At 36.7% G+C, this 15,452-nt stretch overlaps 4 protein-coding genes across 6 annotated transcripts in view; 2 read left to right on the forward strand and 2 right to left on the reverse strand.

Moving 5' to 3' along the window:
- The first annotated feature begins 4 nt into the window (after nucleotides 1–4).
- Nucleotides 5–4,897, forward strand: LOC111493016 (signal recognition particle 54 kDa protein 2). Its single transcript, XM_023142581.1, has 9 exons — nucleotides 5–379; nucleotides 1,274–1,373; nucleotides 1,727–1,880; nucleotides 2,376–2,526; nucleotides 2,606–2,754; nucleotides 3,114–3,214; nucleotides 3,298–3,455; nucleotides 3,994–4,108; nucleotides 4,215–4,897. The coding sequence occupies exons 1-9, from the start codon at nucleotides 149–151 to the stop codon at nucleotides 4,541–4,543; spliced, it is 1,488 nt and encodes a 495-aa protein (XP_022998349.1). The 5' UTR covers nucleotides 5–148; the 3' UTR covers nucleotides 4,544–4,897.
- A 717-nt stretch (nucleotides 4,898–5,614) lies between these two features.
- On the forward strand, nucleotides 5,615–8,694 carry LOC111493203 (zinc finger BED domain-containing protein DAYSLEEPER-like). Its single transcript, XM_023142849.1, has 2 exons — nucleotides 5,615–5,882; nucleotides 6,430–8,694. Exons 1-2 carry the CDS (start codon nucleotides 5,836–5,838, stop codon nucleotides 8,474–8,476), a joined length of 2,094 nt encoding a protein of 697 aa, XP_022998617.1. The 5' UTR covers nucleotides 5,615–5,835; the 3' UTR covers nucleotides 8,477–8,694.
- A 209-nt stretch (nucleotides 8,695–8,903) lies between these two features.
- LOC111492869 (protein FAR1-RELATED SEQUENCE 6-like) lies at nucleotides 8,904–11,534 on the reverse strand. Of its 2 annotated transcripts, none has more exons than XM_023142365.1 (2): nucleotides 11,338–11,534; nucleotides 8,904–11,185 (listed from the first exon to the last, which is right to left on the reverse strand). In XM_023142365.1, the coding sequence occupies exon 2, from the start codon at nucleotides 11,049–11,051 to the stop codon at nucleotides 9,045–9,047; it is 2,007 nt and encodes a 668-aa protein (XP_022998133.1). In that variant the 5' UTR covers nucleotides 11,052–11,185; nucleotides 11,338–11,534; the 3' UTR covers nucleotides 8,904–9,044. The 2 variants fall into 2 exon arrangements, with proteins under 2 accessions (XP_022998133.1, XP_022998134.1); XM_023142366.1 differs by lacking the exon at nucleotides 11,338–11,534 and having other exon boundaries at nucleotides 8,904–10,866; nucleotides 10,949–11,041.
- A 2,399-nt stretch (nucleotides 11,535–13,933) lies between these two features.
- Nucleotides 13,934–15,452, reverse strand: part of LOC111493133 (formamidopyrimidine-DNA glycosylase) — a 5,482-nt gene continuing 3,963 nt past the window's right edge. For both annotated transcript variants that reach the window (XM_023142753.1, XM_023142752.1), the window contains exons 9-10: nucleotides 14,665–14,699; nucleotides 13,934–14,558 (exon numbers count right to left, since the gene is read on the reverse strand). In XM_023142753.1, coding sequence (XP_022998521.1) covers nucleotides 14,139–14,558; nucleotides 14,665–14,699 — 455 coding nt within the window. In that variant the 3' untranslated portion in view covers nucleotides 13,934–14,138. The remainder of the gene's footprint in view (nucleotides 14,559–14,664; nucleotides 14,700–15,452) is intronic.

Consider the following 15,452-nt stretch of genomic DNA (forward strand, 5'->3'; position numbering starts at 1 on the left):
TATTTTTCATTTTTACTACTCCGAATCGGCCTCTGAAAGGCGGAGAAGGACGTCGTAAATTCTCTGAAACCCTCAAATCGGAACCCTGCTCCAAAAGCTCGCTCAATCAATCAACAACTCGAATTCAGATTTCGAACAATCGGCCAAGATGGTTTTAGCACAGCTTGGAGGGAGCATCTCCCGTGCCCTCCAGCAGATGAGCAATGCGACGGTCATTGACGAGAAGGTTTTGAACGAATGTCTCAACGAGATCACCCGTGCTCTTCTTCAATCCGATGTCCAATTCAAGCTTGTCCGTGACATGCAGACCAATATCAAGAAAATTGTCAATCTGGATGACCTCGCCGCCGGTCATAATAAGCGCAAGATCATTCAACAAGTATGTGTCGTTTTTATTTTCCATCTTCTCGTCATGGCCAATGATTTTTTTTGTTTTGTTTTTATGATTTAGCGTTTTATGAAACTAAAGTTGATCGCAAGAGTTGTAGCTGAATTTAAGACTAGTTTTTTTTTTTTTTTTTTTTTTTTTTTTTTTTTTTTTTTTTTTTTTTTTTTTTTTTTTTTTTTTTTTTTTTTTTTTTTTTTTTTTTTTTTTTTTTNATTTAAATTTTTTTTTTTTTTTTTTTTTTTTTTTTGGCTGTTGCTGCTGCTGTATCTTAGTGCTCAATGACTTTCGAAATTGTCCATATATTTGATTATGTACTACGAGAATCTATGGGAAACGAAAAATCTTTCTGAGTACACTTAATTTTAACTGTTTCTATGTGTCGAAGTTTATAAATATGACATGTCTTAGGATTTGTGTACTTTAACGTTGCTATAGCAATTTTTGTTCGGCTTTCCAAATTTTCGAAGTATGCTGTGGTAGAGATAACTGGGTGGGTTAGTACTTCCGTGGGCATCATTGTTCTGCGGGATTCTTGTTTTGAAAGAGAGGGTTAACCTCAAGAGTGTGACTTTTTGATTAAAGAGGAGACTAGTTGGAGGTAGTAAAAGAAAAACTGAAATGGACAAAGAAGGTGATTGCAACACTCCCAAACCCTTTTTTACAGAGTAACTGATGTTTACAGCTAACCAAGGCTAACTCCCAATGATCAACATTTGAAGATGATATATCCCTCATCATTTTTACGACTACTTTTGATAATAAAACCATGCTGAACAACTTTACTCGTTTTGTTGGTCTCTTCACTCACCTATTTTAAAAATTACCTATTGTATACTATTTATTGGTAAGCTGCATTTTAAGAGGTTTTCTTTTCTCCATATGTAGGCTGTATTTAATGAATTGTGCAAAATGCTTGATCCTGGGAAGCCATCTTTTACGCCAAAGAAAGGAAAAACTAGTGTTATCATGTTTGTTGGTTTGCAAGGTATGTCGGCTGTAAGATTGTTTTCTTCAGTATTCATTTATTGATCCACTTAAATGTGGCGTTTGGACATTCAGACTTATGTGGGTTAGTTGCTGTTATCATCATTCGTCACTATTTGAGTTTGACGAGATGAAATCTAAAGCTACCATCTGGGAGCTGTTTTATTCACGATGTAGCAGCATCTGAAAGATTTGTAGTTAAATGTTCGTTTAGAATAAGGATTTCTCTTATAATTCATTCTTGTTGAACTATAATTGTTTGATTTGTGAAATCCATATTTTTCTTTTTACCCTTTTCACTTTTTTCTACATGTAATTGGTTACCCCATACTTTTTTTATTTTCTAAAATACAGGGTCTGGGAAGACCACAACATGCACAAAGTATGCATATTATCATCAGAAGAAAGGCTGGAAGCCTGCCTTGGTGTGTGCAGATACATTCAGAGCTGGTGCTTTTGATCAATTGAAGCAGAATGCAACCAAAGCAAAGATTCCCTTTTATGGAAGGTATGGTACCTATATATTATTGAGTTGACTCGTCTGTGCATATCTATGATTATGGAAGCACGGTTTTATGAAAAGAATAGTACTATATGTGAGGGGGTGGTTTTACCAAATTAATAACTTAGTGTGTTATCCTCTTTAGAACTTTTCTTGCTAAGAGCAAACTACTTTCTTGCATGTATTGATCATTGTGTTTGATAGTATTCGACATCTTTGCTTTCTTTCTTCTAGCGTTTTTGTAATTTGGTTGGTATTGGTGGTGGGTGAGGTATGGAAGGAGATATGTTTAGAGTTTATGGTTCCAGTATATCCTGGAACATAAATATGTATATACATGTGTGTGTGTGTTCGCTCTCTTTTTTTTTTCCTTTTCCTTTTCCCTTTCCTTTTAGTTTTTACTTTTATAGTTGAAGTTTTCTTTGTTTCTGGAGTGTGCTCGATTTATTCATCAAGATGTCATTCAGTATATCCATTATTCTTTGTTTCCCTATTTTGTAGTTACATGGAATCAGATCCTGTAAAAATTGCGGAGGAAGGTGTGGAGAGATTCAAGAAAGAAAATTGTGATCTCATAATTGTTGATACCAGTGGGCGTCACAAACAAGAAGCTGCTCTTTTTGAAGAAATGCGGCAAGTTTCTGAAGCAACGGTAATTTTCTTGTACTTATTCTTTTGTTGGCCATTTGATTATCTTGTTGAAATTCCTGACTGTTCTTTGCCTTGTCCAGAAACCAGATCTTGTTATATTTGTTATGGATAGCAGTATTGGTCAGGCAGCATTTGACCAAGCTCAAGCATTCAAACAAAGTGTTGCAGTTGGTGCTGTGATTGTGACTAAAATGGATGGTCACGCAAAGGGAGGTGGTGCTCTTAGTGCGTAAGTTTTCAAAGCTGTTTATTCCTGCTTTTTTTTGGGATGAAAAACCATAATGAAAGTTGGAAAATCCATGCCGATTGTTTTGCCAAAGCTTTATTTTTCTTTGTAGTTTGTGAGCCTTATGGAACATATCTGTAGATATTCATCAGATTCATTGTTTGATCAAGTGCCTGGTCACGTTAAATAGCTTAGTCCAATTGATGCTAGGAGGATATTGTGTCGAAGTTTGTTACACAATTGTTATCTTTTTCTGGGATTCACTGTATGCATTCTATTTTAATATTTGTACGTATGAAAGATGTATAGATGAATGGTGAATCATTGAGCTAAATTTTTTTGTTTTCTACGTATGGTTGCAGTGTTGCAGCAACAAAGAGTCCAGTCATTTTCATTGGAACTGGAGAACACATGGATGAGTTTGAAGTTTTTGATGTTAAACCATTTGTCAGCCGTCTCCTAGGTGCTTTATCTATTGAATCTGAACTTGTTGGCTTCAGTTATTTCATTTTTTCTGTTCATTAAGTGATTGTTTTATTTCTTTAGGCATGGGAGACTGGTCTGGATTCATGGATAAAATTCATGAAGTCGTGCCAATGGATCAGCAACCAGAGCTTTTACAAAAGCTTTCCGAAGGAAATTTTACTTTGAGAATTATGTACGAGCAGTTTCAGAACTTGCTTAAGATGGGTCCAATTAGCCAGGTATTATTCTGACATGATATAATATACCATTAATCTTGTTATGTGCTTCTCCCATACATTTGGAAAAAAAAAAAGTAGGTTAACCTTTTAAGTTCTGAGGGAGATTTGTGAGTAGTAGTGTCACTTAGTGGTTCATCATAGTAAAAACTGTTCCTCAGGTTCTAAACTTTGCACTACTAAGGTTAATGATATCGACATAAATCTTGGAAATACGGCCTGGTTCTTGCAATAGATACTTTATAGAGGAACGCAGAGTTGCATCGTAAAATCGCTTAAGCAAGTTTAGAATATGCTTTGCTTCACATTTTTATTCACAGATCTGCAACTGTCCTAGCAAATACAAGTTCTTTCTAGCCAATTTCGTGTTATAAATAATTGAGATAATGTGTGTTTACATGGAATTAGAACTTCTGCTCTAAATACTTGCTATACGCTGATTGGGGGGGTCAAGTTTTTAATTCTTTGATTGCAGTCTTTCTTTACATCAATGACTTCTTGAAACAGACATAAGCATTATTCTAAGAAATGGTCTGTTTAGGTGTTTTCAATGCTTCCTGGATTTAGTGCTGAATTGATGCCAAAAGGGCGTGAAAAGGAAAGCCAAGCGAAACTAAAACGCTACATGACAATGATGGACTCAATGACTGATGAAGGAAAGCAAAAACTATCCATATGCTCTGCCTATCTTTTTCTTGCTACCTCGGTGTCTACTGAATTTGATGATTGTGAGACTGATACATGGATTTATTATTTTGACAGAATTGGATAGCTCAAACCCGAAGCTCATGAACGAGTCAAGAATGATGCGAATAGCACGAGGTTCAGGTCGCCGCATTCAGGAAGTAATGGAAATGATGGAAGAGTACAAACGCCTCGCCAAGGTATGGAGCAAGATGAAAGGGCTGAAGATCCCAAAGAAGGGCGAAATGAGCGCTCTATCTCGAAACATGAATGCACAGCACATGAGTAAGGTCCTTCCACCCCAGATTTTGAAGCAAATTGGCGGGATGGGTGGCTTACAGAGCTTGATGAAGCAAATGGGTTCCAATAAAGATATGATGGGGATGTTTGGAGGTGGAGACAAGTAGAGCTTTGTTTCGAAGTTGGTTTGAGTTCTATCTTTTACTCCAGCAATTGGGTGGGTCTTGTGTTGCAGCATAATACCGACTGATATTCTACGTGAAAGACGAAGAAGACGACGACGACGACTCTTTCTCTGGATTGATTAAGCCATTGGACAAATATGTATACACTTGTTCTCTAGCATGGTTTCACTTGCGACGGTTCGAGCTAATTATTTTTACCCTTTTTTCGACTCAGGAATTTCACCTTCCCCTTAATCATCACCCACTTGTACTTTGTTGAAGATGTTTAAAATGTTTAGAATGGAATAAGGATGTTTTATGCTTCTATGTCAACTAATAAATAGAGTTTAACATTTTGTAGTGTATTTGTCAAACTTCAAATTTTCCTGATTTCTTCCCGAACGATCTTATTGTTTCTTCCATTTGGTTTATTTGGAAGCTTCAAATTTTGGGAAGGAGTTTGTGATGCCTTTCTTGTTCTTGTGAAAATTGCAAATCCAAGAAAAAAATAATAATCTAGAATATCATTTTTGAACTTACACGTTCGATTATTCAAAAAATAAATTTAAAGTGATTAATTGAGATTTTTTTATTTAATACAATATTATATTTATAATCTTTATATATATATATATATATATATATTTATTTGACGAGATCTCTTTTATTAAATTAAATTTAAACATGTGCAGACCTAGTGTATCTGGGATTTAATATTCTAATAAATTTTTACTTCAAATATTTTTAAATTTTAAATTTATTAAATTAAATCTAAACATGTGCGACATAGTGTATCTGCAGTGGATTTAATATTCTAATAAATTTTTAATTCAAATATTTTTAAATTTTTTTAAAATTTTAAGATTCGTACAAATAAAAAATTGGAAGAGATTTTTTTTAATACTTTAACCTAATACTTTACTAAAGCTCCTATAATCTTTAAATTCAGAACAATAAAAAGGTAAAAATGGACGGTTGAGATTAAATAATTGGAGGTGGGCTAAAAACTTGACCACAGAGATTTAGTCTTTGAAATAAACCTATAAATAGCCCACGCCCGGTCCAATTCGCCCTAGAGTTCCTTCTTTCCTTCCTTTTTGTTTAATCCTTTGTTTCCTTTGGTCCACTTTAGGGTTTATGAAGCTCTGAACATTGAACCCAAAAGCCCATTAGACTGCTTCGTCTTCGACAGACGTTGCGCCAACTTTTCAAACTTTCTGCAACTTCGTGTTTTTCTAACTTTTTCGAAGCCTGGAAGAACACAGCAAACGGAAGTTCTTTTCTGGTTTTCTGTGATGGAGTTGCATGACGGGGAAATTGATAACCAAATTCATCAGTCTTGGTATGTTTTCTTTCTTTCTTTCTTTTTCTTGTTTTCCGCTTTTTTAGAGAGTGTTATTGAAGGTAATTGATTCAACGAAGTTTTTCGGGGAGGTTTGGTTTTGTTGTTTTCTCTGTTTGGGGTTTATCGGCGTTTTGTCGAGTCATCGGAGTTGGTGCTTGCATTGAAATTTGTGACTGTGAGTCTTCGAGTTCGGTTAATTATTAAACAGTCTTTGTTGCTTGACGTCGACTATGTTCGTGGGATGGACTTTCGTGTTTTGGGCTTAGAGAAAACAGGAAAAAGTTCGAATTTGTTTCCTTGAATTGGGTGACTAAAACCAGGGCACTGGTTGGGTGGGGGTTCTTATCTGTTTTTCTTTCTTTCTTTCTTTCTTTCTTCTGATTGCTGTTGCATTATGTGCATTGGGGTTTTTACTTCTTTTTATAATCTAGAGTGAATTTGTACGTCTAAATTATGGCATACGTATGCATGTTTACAGAGGATAAGTTATAAAGAACGTTGTGTATGATGAATTTGTAGTGTAAACTTTTTGTTTTTCTTGCAGTGTTACAACTTCGATGACACCGGATCTTCCTTTAACACTTGTTGACAAGCCAAATAAGCGTAGAAGGAAGAAATCTATTGTTTGGGATTATTTCACTGTTCAAACGGTTGAAGATGGATGTATCAGAGCCTATTGTAACCAGTGCAATAAATCTTTTGCTTACATTACTGGTTCAAAGTTAGCAGGCACCAGCCATTTAAAGCGTCACATTGCTTTGGGAATTTGCCCTGTAAGCCGTGAGCGAAATCAGTCTAATTGTGCTCCTACAACCTTCACTAATGGGAATGCTGCCAATCCACCTAGAAAACGCTATAGAGCAACTCCTACATTTGTGAGTATTCCCTTTGATCAGAATCGCTGTAACCATGATATTGCCATAATGATTATTATGCATGAGTATCCACTTGACATGGTAGAGCAGGCGGGTTTTATTGATTTTGTCCGAAGCCTTCAACCACAGTTCAACATGATGAGCTACGCTACAGTACAAGAAGAATGTACATCCATATACCTTAGAGAAAAAGAAAGCCTCTTGAATTTTGTGTGTGGAATTCCCAGTCGAATAAGTTTATCATTAGATGTTTGGATTTCGAGTGACACCACTTGCTATGTCTTCTTGAAAGGACATTTCATTGACAATAATTGGAACTCACATTGTCTGATGCTAAATGTTGTTAGAATACCCTCTCTTAAGGATGATGCTCTAAATCTGGCCGTCCTCACTTGCGTGTCCAATTGGCGATTGGATGGACGCGTCTTTGCCTTCACAGTTGATCAGTCCTTTTTAAGTGATACCCTTGCTAGGAATTTTAGAACTTTCTTAGTTGCTAATGACCCAAATTTCCTTAATGGTCAGTTATTGTTAGGGAATTGCTTAGCTCAGGTTCTTTGTCAGCTTGCACAGAGTGCACTGTCGTCAATGAGTGAAGTTGTATGGAAGATTCGTGAAAGCGTGAAGTATGTGAAAACCTCCTTTGTCCGAGAGGAGAAGTTCCTTGAGTTGAAGGGCCAACTTCAAGTACCCTGCACTAAGGAGCTTTCAATTGATAATCAAACCAAATGGGACACAACGTTTCATATGTTGACAGCAGCCTGTGAGTTGAAAGAAGTCTTTTCGTACTTGGAAGAATCTGATCCTAGTAATGATTCTGATCCTAGTAATGAACTAATTATATCAACAGATGATTGGAAGGTTGCAGAAGCTCTTTGCACATATTTGAAGTACTTTTTCGATGTGGCTAACATCTTAACTTCACCCTGTTATCCAACTGCAAATGTGTTCTTCCCAGAAGTATCAAAAATTCAAACAGAGCTTACTAATGCAAGCATGAGCCAGGATCCACTTGTTCGTGACATGACAAAGCCTTTGAAAGATAAGTTTGATAAATATTGGAACGATAGTTGCTTAATTTTAGCAATGGCAGTGGTGATGGATCCAAGGTACAAATTGAAGCTTGTTAAATTTATCTTCTCCAAAGTGTTTGTTCAGAATGAAGAGGATTGGACCAGGATTGTTGACTATGGTCTCCGTGATCTTTTCCTCCAGTACACCATGGAAACACTTACTCTATCAGAGTCCTTTGGAGAAGACGGGAATATCGATATCTCCATAAACGAGACACATCAGGAAGAACATCAGGGAGAAATATATCTTACAACAGGTGATGGGCTCTCAGATTTTGATGTATATATCTCTGAGATCTCTGAAAACGAGCAAACAAAATCGGAGTTAGATCGTTATTTGGAGGAGGACTTATTTCCCAAATCACAAGAGTTCGACGTTTTGAGTTGGTGGAGACTAAACAGATATCGGTATCCTACGCTGTCGAAAATGGCCTATGATATCTTGTCCATGCCTGTGTCGACCGTTCCTCATGACTCAGTTTTCGACACTGAAATCCAAAGAATTGATAGCTATCGAAGGTCATTGCCACCGGCAATACTCGAGGCCCTCATTTGCACCAGAGATTGGTTACGGTATGGATCATTACTATCCCCATCCCCATCTACCGAGATGTCTGATGCCATTTTGAAAAGGGAGATTTAGGTTCTTGGAGTTTAGATTTAGATTTTTTATTTAGATAAATGATTTTTTGGGATAAACAGGAATTGAGTAGCATCCTTACTTTCTGATTTACTTTCATATATATAATTTTTTTTTTGTTAATATAGCCTCACATTCACTTGCAACATATGGCTTCTATGTTGCACAGCCAGTGGAAGATTTTTGAAATGGAATAGATATTTTATTCTTCTACAACTAATGAATAGAGAGAGTTCATAGTTTTTCAGAGCATTTGTCAAACTTCAAATTTTACTTTTTTTTCCTTCTTTTTTTGTTTTAAGAAATCAAGATTATAAGTTATCTTTATTTATCTTTTTAATTGTAATAAAATAGTTTTCAAATCTTATCTTGTCTACCTAAGATTCAATTAGTTTGCACATATATATTTTTTTATCAAATGGTCCAAAGTTTAAATAATACTACGGTTCATATAGCTGCTATTAAATTTGAATATTTAAAAGTATATGGACAAAAACAAAACCAGTCCCAAAGTACATTAATACTCTGCTCTAATGTCTCTCCCGCATTTCCATAGCCTTACTTCTCCAAACTAACTGGAAGGATTTGTTCCAAGACGAAGCTTGCTCAGTATATCATTGATTCCCTGTATTGCGATATTGTATTGCTCTTTCGATTTTCTCCCTTCTTCAATGACTTGCACAATGGATCTGTATAAGTTGTCATACCTGTGAATTTGGCTGTTAATATCAATACCACTGCAACTATAGTTGAGAACGTAACTTCTTTTCACATCTTTTCTCCATCGTGGAAGGATATACTGAGGCGGGATTTCCTCGATACCGTTCTGGTTGAGAACGGATAATGTATGTCTGCATAAATATCCTTTCGAGTTGAACAGGCCACAATTGCACTGGACCTCCATCTCAGATTCATTATATAAGACTTCAAAATCTCTTGCATCCCTCCTACTTCCCTCCATTTCCACATGTTCCTTCACAATATATCTCACAAGTGACCCCTCAGCATTCAACTTTCTGGTGCTAAAAGAAGAATACATTCCCTCCACCTCCCTCTCAAACTTTTTGAGTATCTCATTGGTATACAATTTACTAATCTGCAGTTCAAAATAGCAACTTGATCTAAGCATGAAACTCGAACTTTTTGAATCTGCATCAGCCAAAGCTTCAAGCTGATAATGTGATTGTAAAGCTCGATCATACTTCTCAAGGAATTCTCTTAAAGAAGTATGCACACCCAAATATTCTTGAAAGAAACATGAAACTGTATCACTGGATTGTATTGACATCACTCCAGCCAAGAACACATCCTTCACGAAAACTGGAACCCACCGTCTCCGATCCTCGTAAATCGCTTGGAGCCATTTATGATCTCCAAGCATGTGCTGCTGGATCATACCCTCCCAGACTGCCTCAAATTGTTCTGGCTTTGAGGAGTGGTAAACTGCTTTACAGATTTCAGTTTCGATTTCTTTGTATTCGAGCAGGCTTCCTAGCTTCTGTGGAACTTTTCTCATAATATCAGATAAAGAAATGCAATGAGAGGCTCTGGGAAAGACATCAGCAAGAGCAATTTGCAGCGCTACACATTGATCTGCAATGATTACTTGTGGAGGTCGTCCTAGAATAGAGGTAAGCCATGCTCTAAACAACCATATATATGATTCCGCTGCCTCCATGGCAAGTAAACCACAACCAAATAATACAGACTGCCCATGATGGTTTATTCCAATAATTGAGACCAATGGGACTTCATATTTGTTTGCTAAACATGATGTGTCAATGTACACAACATCACCAAAATAATTATACGCAGCCTTCGACCTTGAAGAAACCCAAAACAAATTCATCAGAGATCCTTTCTCATTGAAATCCACAACATAGAAAAAATTTGAATCTGTCAGTTGTGCTTGACATAAAAAATCTTCAACAGCTACAGCATCACCTTCGTTAAATTTCAATTGATTGGAATCATCAACACTATTTCCAAATTCTCCTTCATCAACATCCAAGAATTCATTGTGATCAGCATCAACTACAACCGTTCGAAATAGTCTAACTTTTTGCACTTCTTCAGCACTATCTAACTGCAACAATCTTTTGGTTCCAACACCCAAGTTCTTATGAGATTTATAAAACTTTCCACTAGTTGGGTTGATTAAGTGATTGTGATCAAGCTCAACTTCAATTATTCTCCACCTTCTGGTGTCCATCAATCTAAATTTTATCATAGCTGGGCAGCCAGTTCTTGTTTCCGGTCTCGGTCGGTTTGCTTCACTTTTCTTCTTGAAGCCTGCACTGCTACAGCTAAGTTTTCCTCTGTACCTTTCCTTACTCTTCCTATACCAAGTGTTACTAACTCGGACTCCGAATCCCTGTTCTTTTGCATAGCAACTGTAAAAGTAGTACACGTCCTCATAAGACTCAAACTCCATACCCACAGCAGGAGGAAGGGGATTTTCTCCTTGAAACATACCAGTTTGATCAACATAATCTGCAAGTACAGAATCCCCTTCGATCTCAAAATAATCTGCCTCCTCATCGCCCACAGGATCAGTGTTGAGAGAAACTCCATCCATCTACTCGAGATGAAACAATCAACTATTTCTACGTAAAGAAAAAGATTCACAAGAACAAACTCCAATTGTTGGAATCATTCGTCGTTAGGTATGGATCCACAGAATTTCGGAAGTTCCGATCCGGATTTCGGCTTCTATATCCAAATCGCAGCTTAGTTGAATTTCATTTCGATAAGAAGAGTAAAAGGGGAAAAAAAAAAAAGTGTAAAATAACACGAGATTGAAAGTGTAATTCACAGATTCCATCGACTCAGCCAAAGAAAAAGAAACCTAGAAAGAGCCTTACTTTCGAGGAGCGAACTCGTTGCGTATCTGTTGGCTTCTCCACAGCCGAAACTCGTCTTCGTAGCGCCATTGTTACTTCTTCTTCTTCTTCTTCTTCTTCTTCTTGTTCCTCTGTAATTTTGACGCCACAGTTTCATATAGTTATTTTCAGAGAAACTGCAAAATTACCCTTTTCATTACAAAATACGGCTCAACCCTCGCTACAAAATTCTTTTTCTATTTTTTTTAATCAATTATTGGAAACAGGAAATGAGATTTCAATTTTAGATATATGAAAACATTGCGTATTTTTTCTTCTTGAAAAAAAAAATTACTATTTAATTAATTTCGAGTACATGAACCAATATTAAGATTTATTGAAGTGTAAAATGTTCAAATAGAATGAAACCCAAAATATAAGGCTTAATAATTTTATAGCATGTATTTATATTTTCAGGTTAAATTATAAATTTCATCCGTAAACGAAAATTTGGTCTATTTAGTACATAACCTGTTCTTAAACATGTGTTGAACTAAAAGAAAATTTGATTTGAAATATCTGTATGCATGCAGCTCAACACCTGGAATTGATCCAAAAAAACATTTCTCAAAGACCGTCTCCATAAAGATCCATCAGATAGAAAACATTTGGATCAGTAAGCTGGACTCGATGAAAAAAATCGTGAATGTGTTAGGAGGATTGTTGGGAGGGAGTGATCATGAGTTTATAACAAGGAATACATCTCCATTGGTATGAGTCATTTTCGGGAAGCCCAAAGCAAAACTACGAGACCTTATACTCAAAGTGGACAATATTATATTGTTGTGGAGAGTCGTGATTCATAATATGGTATCAAAGTCATTCCCTTAATTTAATCATTGATTCTTAACATGATATCAACTTCGAGGGCTCCCAACCGAATGACTTGTGCATCACCTTTCTTGGGCAGCAGGCACCTAGGCTTGTGGACATGTGTTTTGGATTCTTCATTTGAATTTAAGCCCAGATGGTCCGTTGCATCCAATGCAGAGCAGCTTCGATATAGCTTGATTGTTCGAACCTCTACATCAATTGTTGAACCGCCCCACGTTTCTCTTTGCTATTACGTTTAGTCCATCAGGATTTCACTAACAGTCATTCTCAAGATTATTGCCTTCTTTCTCAAGAAATTCTCCACTGTTTTGAGAGCCTTCCTCTATCTAAATAAAGACAACTCATCAAGAACACAGAAGTTGTTCTCATGGTTAGAGAAAAACTCAAAAAATGAAACATATCCAAACGAGTTAGGTTCTGAACATCAACTGTCATTGAAGGCTATAAAAGAACTCCACATCCATAAATTCTTCACTTCATGATAGTAGCTTACGAATCTTCTCATCACCACATATAAAGTTGAATTGAAATTTCAGAACCACAGAGAAAATTCACCCACAATTAATCGGATTTATTTAAGTTTCGAAGTGAGAAACCAATCAATTTGCTTAATGTGCCATTCTAGAGAAATGAATAACAAATTTCACAAGATAAATTGAAGCTTTAAATCCCTATCAATGACAGCGACAGAAGATAGGAATTCTAATCTCACACGGTAAAACAAAGGCTCAAGAACAAAGATGGAGTGCGAAATGGCTTACGGAGATGTCGAAGTTCAGGTTCGCCGCAAAGGCGTCTTCGTCCGAAGAAAAAGGGTCATCGCCGGTCATGGTGGGTGCACAGCTTCGTTGCGTCAAAGCTGATACATCGGCCTTTCCGCTGAAGGCACTCACAGGGCTTGGGATTGGGCTTTGGGATTGGGCTTGGGCTTGGGCTTGGGCCGTCACTTTTTTATGATTCTTCCTGTCAGAACGACATGTCGTCTACATGTTTCCTGGTTGAAACACAGGCATTATATTATTTTTTGTTTTGTAAAATTTGCTTTCAAAGGCATAAATAAAAAAATATTATTTTATCCATTTAATTCTAATAAACACTATTTTGATTTTTTAAATATAGTTTATTAATATTAATCCATATTGAACGATTTTAAGATAAAAAGAAGAAATTATACCATTATCAGAACCTAGAATGCCCTTATAATTACACTCAATCTCACGAATTATAAAATAAAAGTGTGATTGAAGTTTAAATATATTACCAAACTATCCTAATGTATGTGTTGGCCTTCAAGCATATATGACATAATACATATGTAATAGTCCAAGCCTACCGCTAGTAGATATTATCCGTTTTGGCCCGTTACATATCACCATCAATCTCATAGTTTTAAAACACATCTGTTAGGAAGAGGTTTCAATACCCTTATAAGTAATGCATCATTTCTCTCTCCAACCGATGTAAGATCTCATAATCTACCCTCTTGGGGGCCTAGCGTTAACACTGACACACCACCCAATGTCTGGCTCTGATACCATTTGTAACAGCTCACCGCTAGCAGATATTGTCCGCTTTGACCCATTACATATTGTCGTGAGCCTCACGGTTTTAAAACACGTTTGGTAGAGAGAGGTTTCAACACTCTTATAAGGAAGATGTCGTTCCCCTTTCCAACGAAAGAAAGTTAATATGTTTAAAATATGCTTCGAAAGATGAATGAACTAAAAACATTTAGGAAATGAGCGAACCAAGTCGAAGGATTAATTTGCCTTTTCCTAATCTTACAAGATTCTTCAAAATGATGGGAACAGAACAGATGATACAAAAGCCATGTCCACATCTACGGTTAGGATTAACAGTCATGACAAGAAGGCAAGTTCCAACTGCAGGCATATGTCTCATAATTATCAACAAAAAAAAACACTACATATGGTAACAAGGACATGAACTTACTTTGTTTTCTTCCTCTGCCTACCACTTCGACTGCTAGGAACTGTTTGCTTCGAAGGCTTCTCCGATACAGAAGCATTGTGCATTCGCCCAACGTTCGTCCTCTTTCCCGCTTTCGTCTTTCCAATGTCATGACTGTTGTCTTCATCATCACTGGCATCATCGTTTTCAGCTTCTTCATCAGAGCCATCGTCCTCATTGATTTTGGATTTTCTTTTGGTTGAAGGCTTCTTAGAGGGACCCTTAGGCTTTGACTTTGTCTTTGTATCTGTTGTATCTGCAGTTTTCTTTGTCTTGCTCACTAGTTCACCAACACCCTCATCATTCATTTTTTTGCCTTCGTTGATTTTTCTCTTTGAATTTTGATTTTTCGGTTCAGCTCCAGTAAGCTTTTGCAACTCAGGTACGAAGGCCGATGTCTAAGACAGGAGAAGAATATATTCATCATATGAGGCCTTTAAATGATGCATGTAATAATGCGGGGCATAAGTGCCAGATTAGTTTTCATGTTATAGTGCAACATACCCTGCCGCCTGTAGTGATGAAATGGATTTCCTTACCTGCCACAATACGGCAGACATGCTTGAGATAATAACAAAAAACAATACCGAAGGCAATTATTTTTCAACTGAAACCAAGCTTGAAGACAGAGACATAAAAAAACCAACACAAAAGGAGCCAAATTAAAGAAAATGATTCCAATTGAGGCATATAAATACCTACTGGATAATTACACAAGTTCTTACCAACCGAAGCCAAAGGAAGGAATGGAGCCTAACAAATGATCAAACTTCCTTCCTAGAATGCTTCATTCCCCTAAAAAATTTATGGTACCTCTTACCCCAAAGACCCTGTAACAAAGCACATAGGCCAACTATTCACAAAACCAGCCCTTTTTTCCAACCGGCGGATGAATCAAAGAGTCCTCTACCAAAAGTAAATTTATGCTATATGCAAGAGGAAGCAATCCAAGAATACCACGCCTTGGACTGCTCATCAAATCTTTCTACTGAGAAACATGAGATTCTGGGGAAAACTCAAAATCCAAGAAATCATTTCCCATCAGTTATTGATCAATCACTACTCTTTTATTCGTTGCAGAAGATCAAAGGAATTGTAGTTGTGAACTATTTTTGTTTATTGTTTTTTTAGCTAACAAATCTTGCATATTTTGATCTTCGCATCTCTTACTCTCTCTATGGAGTGTGCTCAAACAAAGATTGGAGTTCCTTATCATTCAAACATGTAACTTACCATGCGTAGAAATCTGTGAGAGTACTAGTATGAGGTTTATGGTGGGGGGGGGGGGGGGG

This window comes from Cucurbita maxima, unplaced genomic scaffold (assembly GCF_002738345.1).
Source record: "Cucurbita maxima cultivar Rimu unplaced genomic scaffold, Cmax_1.0 Cma_Scf00018, whole genome shotgun sequence".
Lineage (NCBI taxonomy): Eukaryota > Viridiplantae > Streptophyta > Magnoliopsida > Cucurbitales > Cucurbitaceae > Cucurbita > Cucurbita maxima.

Coding starts and splice junctions, on each gene's coding strand:
- LOC111493203 (XM_023142849.1), top strand. CDS start 5,836: ATGGAGTTGCATGACGGGGAAATTGATAACCAAATTCATCAGTCTTG. Junction 5,883..6,429: donor AACCAAATTCATCAGTCTTG/GTATGTTTTCTT, acceptor TTTTTCTTGCAG/TGTTACAACTTCGATGACAC.
- LOC111492869 (XM_023142365.1), bottom strand. CDS start 11,051: ATGGATGGAGTTTCTCTCAACACTGATCCTGTGGGCGATGAGGAGGCA.
- LOC111493016 (XM_023142581.1), top strand. CDS start 149: ATGGTTTTAGCACAGCTTGGAGGGAGCATCTCCCGTGCCCTCCAGCAG. Junction 1,881..2,375: donor AAGATTCCCTTTTATGGAAG/GTATGGTACCTA, acceptor CCTATTTTGTAG/TTACATGGAATCAGATCCTG. Junction 3,456..3,993: donor AGATGGGTCCAATTAGCCAG/GTATTATTCTGA, acceptor TGGTCTGTTTAG/GTGTTTTCAATGCTTCCTGG.